This window comes from Lipophrys pholis (genome assembly GCF_963383615.2).
Source record: "Lipophrys pholis genome assembly, chromosome: 10".
Lineage (NCBI taxonomy): Eukaryota > Metazoa > Chordata > Actinopteri > Blenniiformes > Blenniidae > Lipophrys > Lipophrys pholis.
In genome coordinates this window covers 16,108,459-16,115,430 of record NC_137640.1, presented here as the reverse complement: position 1 = coordinate 16,115,430, position 6,972 = coordinate 16,108,459, and the positions used below count along the sequence as shown (strand labels likewise).

The window sequence follows — 6,972 nt, the reverse complement described above, 5'->3', positions numbered from 1 at the left end:
TCACTATTTTCCACACACATCACAAAAAAAAATCCCTATCAGATCTAACATAGTCATCTCCTGTTTTCAATGGCAGCTAGTATTGCGAGGCAGCCTGTGGGTAAATCAATCAGTTCAATGCAGCAGTTCATCTGAAGGGAAAATGCTATTTTAGGAAAGTGAAAAGAGAGTGAATGCTTGAAATAATGGTTTTTTTTTTCTGGACTGTTTGTGGGTTTCATTGTGTTTCGTCAATGCTGAACTGCCCTCTAGTGGATAATACTTATACATCTACTGTATATTTAGGGTCCGAGCACTGAAAGCGTCCAAGTACCCTATTGAAATTTTAAAGATTATTATCATTATCAAAAACTCTTTTCATACTTTTTTCATTATGGGAAAATGCAAAAAACTTTTGAGAGCCTAAACATACATAACTTTTTGTGACACTTTGCACCGTCATCAGGCCTGGCGAAAAATGTGATCATTTGGAATAATCACACGTCACTGGAAAAATGGCTCAACGGCGTCACCTGGAAAATTTGAAAAACTACCTCCAGATCCCGTCTCACCTAGAGACAAAAGTCGGCACACACACGTAACGACCCAAGACGCACAAAAAAAGTCTTACACACATACCGAAAACTAAACAGGAAGTCGACAATTTTTTAAAGATATATAGGATTTGAGCAGATTTTGGACCAAATTGAATTTTCTAGAGAGAACTAGTCTGAGGGGGTAATTCCAATTGGCCTGAAAATTGGCGTGGTGATAGAATAGAGATTGGAGAGCAAAGCATATCAAAATGGCACCATGGATGTTTTCACCACGAAACAGTAAGTGTGGTGTAAAAACAGGAAGCGACATGTAAAAGGCCTTAACATTGCTTGATTGGTGTCAAAGTTGACACATTGCATCATAGAACCAGCCTTCATCACAACCACACGATTACTTTTACTTGTATGCCATTTGGGGGTGTGGGCTTTTGTAAATGCATGTGGAATGTGTGTATGTACAATTTTACCCAGATGAGTTCTTTTAGTTTTTTTCATTTCTTGCTTTCTTCTATTCCCCAGCGATCTAGTTTTTTCATTGGTTTAAAGTCCATCTTGCGATAGAGCAATCATTGTATAAATGTAATGTGATTGATATAAGAAGACTGCAAATGTAGTATGCTTCCCTTCTGTGATCATGCTGCCACTCTTAATGTATTTCTAATGTATAACAGCCATATTTTTCATTTCATTCACTTAGTGAATATGACATAGTATGAACATTGAATAGTTTGAAATAGCTTCTCTGAAACGGATAACTTTGTGACGACTTTCCAAATAATTAATGAAAAATGCACCTGAACTGGTCCAAGAACTTGTCTGGCCTAAAGTTGCAGGAATATTGCCGAGTTGTGAGACAGCTGCCCCCCAGTGGACAACCGGAAGAACGGCAGTGAAATAAATCAACTTCTGATGAAACTTTGTGTTGGACAGGAACACGTTTTAAGTGTGAATGTTTGGAGCATGGTCTTTGTGATCTGAGGTTGTTTTTCAAAAGTTATTGTTCTCCATGATGTTGCTCATGTGGAATTGTTGGGTTTTCTCTCTCAAAGTGCCCTGAAATGAAGTTGAGTTACACTGAATTGAATTAAACGTCTTTTAGATTTCTTTTTACTCTATATGTCATTGTTATTTCTGCTGTATTTCTTTTTTTCCAATGTTGATGAGTGTGTCGGAAATGGTGACGTGGTGGTTGTGCTCAAAAACATTATACAAATACAATAAAACCGGTTTCTGTGTCTGAACTTGGGGGGAAAAAAACATAAACAAAAGCCTGAATCACTTATCTTACAAAAAATTTGCTAAAACCAAAAGTAAGTATAGAAGCGGCACCATATATATTTAACTTCCTAAGACCTGAGCTCTTGCAGGGCATGGACTTTTATTTTCTCTCAGCTATTTGGGTCTATTGGAGTGTAAAAACAAAGACTTGTGTTTTGACATGAAGTAGTTTCTGAGAAAAAAGATGTCCACACATGAGGACATGTGTCTTACATTTCAATAGAAAACAATATGGTCACAATTGAGTAATGATGTGCAAAACACTTGAGTTGGTGCCTGAACATAGTAGCATTTCTCCTGAATGCAAAAACAAAATGAGAAACAATTGTGACTCATAACCATATTATGCCATAGTTTCTACTGTCAGAATCACATTTTAGTATGAACCGTCACATTATCAAACCATTTCACCACATTTTCAAAACATACTTTCATTTTTCTTAAAACAACAAGATATTGAAAATGTATTTGATATTTCTTTTAATTTCCAGAAAAAGTACATACTGTATTTATTCTAGGCCATGTACTCTCTGCAAAATTAAGTTGTCGCAAAGCTACTGAAAAGTCCAACTGCTAATATATATCTTTAGGAAACTATAGGCACAGACAATGCATTTAAAGTTCCATTTTCTAAACACTGAGTATTTAGTACCATTTTTTCATTGTCATGATCTACATTGAGAAAATAAAATGACTGAGCATAGTAGAAAGAAATATTTCCTATTATGATTCAAAATATGATCATTTGAAAGGAAATAATAAGAATTAGAAATGCTTTCTAAAAATGTATATTATGCTGATCGTAGAGAAAACTTCTGACACTTTAATTGCATCATTATGACTTCAGCAACAAAACATTTGCTCAATAGTGTGTTTGCACCAACAGCAGAGTGCATATGAAACGCTTTGGTAGTGGTTTGTGTTGAGCATTTTTATTGTTTTGGCTCTGTCCAGAGATTTTGATGAGAAACAGCATCATTTTGAGATGTGACAGGCACGTGAGAGTCTCTCTTGTTTAATTAAGTTTTGATAAAAGACTTACCTGATTCACTGGGTTTGAATGTAAACATCACCTTGCCTTTTAGTTTATTTAAATGCTTGATTTTTTTGTAATCTCAGGAAAAACAAAATCTTAATTACAAAGAAGAGTTGGTGATAGGTAAATGATGCTTGTGTTATGGGTCAATCTTTTAAATCAAATCCTGAAAGAGAAACACTGTTGTAGTTTCCTTTATTGATCAATAGTTTCATAAGATCCATTCAGGTTGCATGAATGGCACGGATCAAAAATGTTTTTCATTAAAGAGTTATTTGAAGTGAATCAAGTTTAATATCATCACACAAACACATTTCCAGGTAGGATTTCTTAAATCACTGAACCCATTATACCACAATATAACGCTTTCAAATATATAAGTTATAGAAATCAATTCACAGCCAAAAGAAAAAGACAATTACTGTATTCAACATCAAATATCCATCCTAAATCATGTGGTGAGCACAAGGGTTTTGAAGCACACAACTCTGGAGCTCTTTAACATTTTAATACTGCCTCCCGGCAGCTTGTACTCATAAATATACTAACGATTATTCATATTTCTTAATCTTTTTTTTTCATTTTGTTGGACAGGAGACAACTTTCAAATTTACTGTCATTGCAGTACTTGAATTATAAGACAATATTACAATGTTTAATCTGAACGACACATTGCTTCCTACTATGATTATTGTTCCAATGTTAAATATATTTTACTGGTAAAGATTAATCTAATTGGTTGAAATAGAGCAACAGAGCTCATAAAGGTTGCATGGTTTAGAAGTGTGGTTTTACAGCAACTGAAGAAATGTCTACAATACTTAATCTGCCATATACAATGAATCCTTCATATCCACATAAGAAGCACATTGTCTTTCATAGTGTCCTCTATTGTGTCATGTTTTTAAAATGATCCCCAGGCAAACATTGGTTTTAAAGAGGTTCTTGAGCATTTTGCAAAAACCACAAGTTCTCTTTCATATATCCTTACATGCATGTGTTTACCAATATTCTGAAGGGTAGTGGGACCTGCTGTTGGCTCTCTCTCATGTAGCGTTGTTGTTCAAAGTCCTTGAGTCTCGGCCTCCTGAACAGGCCTCATGATGACCTCTCTCCTGTAGGAGAAGTGAGTCAGCTTGACCCTGTGGTACCTCCTCTCACCGCGTTGCAGCAGGCTATACAGAGACTTGGTAAACTTAGCCAGAGCCAGCGTCCAGGCAAGCTCCACCATCAGCACTGATGTGTAAATCATCATCTGGGTTTTGCACTGCTGAGGTTTTTTCTCATAGATAAACGAGGTTACATGGGGCTGCGGGTCTTCTGAGGCAGGTTCAGAGGGACAGGTGAAGATCAGTGGAGTTGTGGAGGGTGAGGTTGTTTTCTCGGTGGTTGTTGTCCAAGTTGTACTGGCAGTTGTTAAAGTTGAGGTGTATAGTGTGCTCGTGATTACAGCTGTGATTGTTGTGGGAATTGTTGTTGGCATTGTTGTGGGTATTGTTGGAAATGTTGCGGGAATTGCAGTTGTGATTGTTGTTGGTATTGTTGTCGGTATTGTTGTCGGCATTGATGTGGTACTAGCTGGAGATGTAGTCCTGAGTGTACTTGTTGCTGTTGTGGGTAAAGTGGTTACGAGTGCAGTTGTTGTCAAAATTGTTGTCATAAAGGTTGTGAGTGTGGTTGTTGGGATTGTTGTGACTGGAGTTGTTGATTTCGTTGTGGGTTCACTAGTTGTTGGGGTGATAGTAGTTGTCAGTGGAATAGTGGTTGTGGTGACTATGGGTGTGGTTGGAGGGATGGTTGTTGGTGTTGTTGTTGGAAGTGTGGTGGTGGTTGCAGTTGTGGCGGTAGTCAAGGGAGTAGTTGTGGGTGGAAGGGTCGGACAAATCAGTTGATCCTCTGTTAATGATATGATTTCCATCCCATTTAGGTGTTCTGGTTTTTTACAGAAAACACTAGTCTTAAGCTTGTCAGAGTTCACCTTGATCCAATTGTGAAAACCGATTAGATTACAGTCACAGTTCCAGGGATTGTCATTCAGGTAAAGTTTTCCGAGTTTTGCCAAAGGCTCAAAAATATCCTCAGGAAGTGTCTGCAGGCTGTTTTGAGCAAGCTTTAGTGTGCTCAGTGACTGTAGCTTTTCAAAAACATCCACGTCCAGCGACTGTATTTCATTATACTGCAGATTGAGTTCCGTGAGCTTCTCGGGTCCATTGAAAACCTCTGCAGACAAGGTGACCAAGTGGTTTTTAGACAGATCCAACTTCTTCACTTTCTTCAGAGGGTGGAATATTCCTTTGGGAAGAGTGTCAAGATTGTTTTGACTGAGGCTTAATTCAGTCAATTTCGGCATTTCTCCAAAAAGCACAGGTGGTAGACTTGTCAGTCTGTTTTTGTTCAGGGTCAGTGTTTTCAGCTGAGGGAAACCAACAAAATATTCTTGTGGTAAAGTAGTCAGGAGATTATTTTCTAAAGTCAGCTTATTTAGTTTGTCTTTATGTGGAAACTGATTGGGTGATAATTCCTGTATTTTGTTCCCTTGCAAAGCAATTTCTTTCAGGTTTGGTAAATTGTGAAAAATATCCTCGGGCAGGCTGGTCAGCTGATTTTCATAAAGCCTTAATATGTGCAGTTTTGTAAGGTTAGAGAACAAGTCGGTGGATACAGCCGTAAGATTGTTTTTACCTAAATTGAGTGAAACAAGACTGTCAAGGCCATCAAATGTCTCGTCTTCAATTAATGCAATCTGATTCCCATGTAACAGGAGCTCTCTTAATTTTGTAAGTCCTTCGAACAAGCCTTTGTCAAGTCTTTGTATCTTGTTAAACTTAAGTGTGATCATCTCCAGGTTGCTAAGGCCTTTAAAGACACCCACTGGAACAGATGTCAGAGGATTAGTGGAGATCTCCAGATGCTTGAGGTTAGTCAAACCTTCAAAAGCTCCCAGCTCAATAGATGACAAGGCAGTGTTCATAAACTCCACCTTTTGAATCTGGGGGCTTGCAGCAAAGGCTGCTTCGGGGATCGTTTGAATTTGGCTTGACACAAAAAAAACTTCAAGTACACCAGGTTTCAGTGTGGGAGGGATTACAGTTTGAGGTACGCCAAAAACTTGCTGGTTCTTTTTCGAGCAGTCTGTCTCTGAGGCACATGGTTTATCTTGAGTCAATGAAATCTTGAGCAATAAAGACAGAAAAAGGAAGATGATTTCTTGTCTCGGCATTCTTCTTCACTTCAAAGAGAAAAACAGTTGTGATTGCCAAAACGTAAATAAAACACAAACTACAGTTTTTACCGAAGAGCTTTGCATTGTTTCTATGATGAAATTGCACCTTGTTACGGTAAAAGGACAAAATAACATTTGCCTACCCGATTATTTCCTGCTCCAGGAACTTGAAGTCGCGGGCGAACATAAACAAGTGCAGTCGCATTAGTTATCTTTTTGTATCTATGTTGGCCAGTAAGCCTCAAGTATGTTGCATCCCATGTGAGGCGTGGTGTAACATACTTCTGGACTATGAGATAAGAGTCGAGAGGCATGTTGTTAATCTTTTTTAGACAAAATAAGTCTCTGTAGTAGGGCTGCAAGCAGATATTTTTTTTTTTTTCCCTCACTGCTAATTTAAGAATTAACAGTTAAAAACAGCCTACATAAATACAGTATAAACCCTTTAGTGTCGTCTCAAATTCAACTAATTAACTAAAACAAAAGTTTGTGCAACTGCAATGACAACTGATGGGGATACTTTTACGTGTAAATTTGATGGATGATTACAATATTCTTGCCGATGAGTTTAAAAACATTGACTGCAGAACTGCAATTTGTTGTGTTGAGTATGATTAGTTATTCAGGCTCACAAACAATTTGCAGCTTTCTGAGGATATATTTGAATACTTTCTCTAAATGGTTTCATGTCAATAGAAACATTTCTTCTAAAAAATCAGCAAAATAATTTACAAAATGATTTAAAATGGTCTCTCCTTGTCTCATATATCTCAAATATATTACAAGGTTTCTGATTAAAAGAAAAGGTCCTTTATAAAAATCGGTAGTGCAACATACATTACAACACCTGTGATGCAATTAGACATTATTTCCATAGTAATTTGAATAATTTCCAGTAG

At 37.2% G+C, this 6,972-nt stretch overlaps 1 protein-coding gene across 2 annotated transcripts; it reads right to left on the bottom strand.

Annotated features, from left to right (window-relative positions):
- Nucleotides 1–3,034: 3,034 nt before the first annotated feature.
- LOC308115740 (uncharacterized protein) lies at nucleotides 3,035–6,441 on the bottom strand. Of its 2 annotated transcripts, none has more exons than XM_080473448.1 (2): nucleotides 6,217–6,441; nucleotides 3,035–6,022 (listed from the first exon to the last, which is right to left on the bottom strand). In XM_080473448.1, exons 1-2 carry the CDS (start codon nucleotides 6,385–6,387, stop codon nucleotides 3,914–3,916), a joined length of 2,280 nt encoding a protein of 759 aa, XP_080329574.1. In that variant the 5' UTR covers nucleotides 6,388–6,441; the 3' UTR covers nucleotides 3,035–3,913. The 2 variants fall into 2 exon arrangements, with proteins under 2 accessions (XP_080329574.1, XP_080329575.1); XM_080473449.1 differs by having other exon boundaries at nucleotides 3,035–6,079; nucleotides 6,217–6,267.
- Between the last annotated feature and the right edge of the window lie 531 nt (nucleotides 6,442–6,972).

Bases quoted from the DNA above. Each gene is read 5' to 3' on its own strand.
- LOC308115740 (XM_080473448.1), bottom strand. From the start codon at position 6,387: ATGCCTCTCGACTCTTATCTCATAGTCCAGAAGTATGTTACACCACGC. The intron at 6,023-6,216 runs GTAGGCAAATGT...TTATTGCTCAAG, and splicing joins CTGGAGCAGGAAATAATCGG to ATTTCATTGACTCAAGATAA.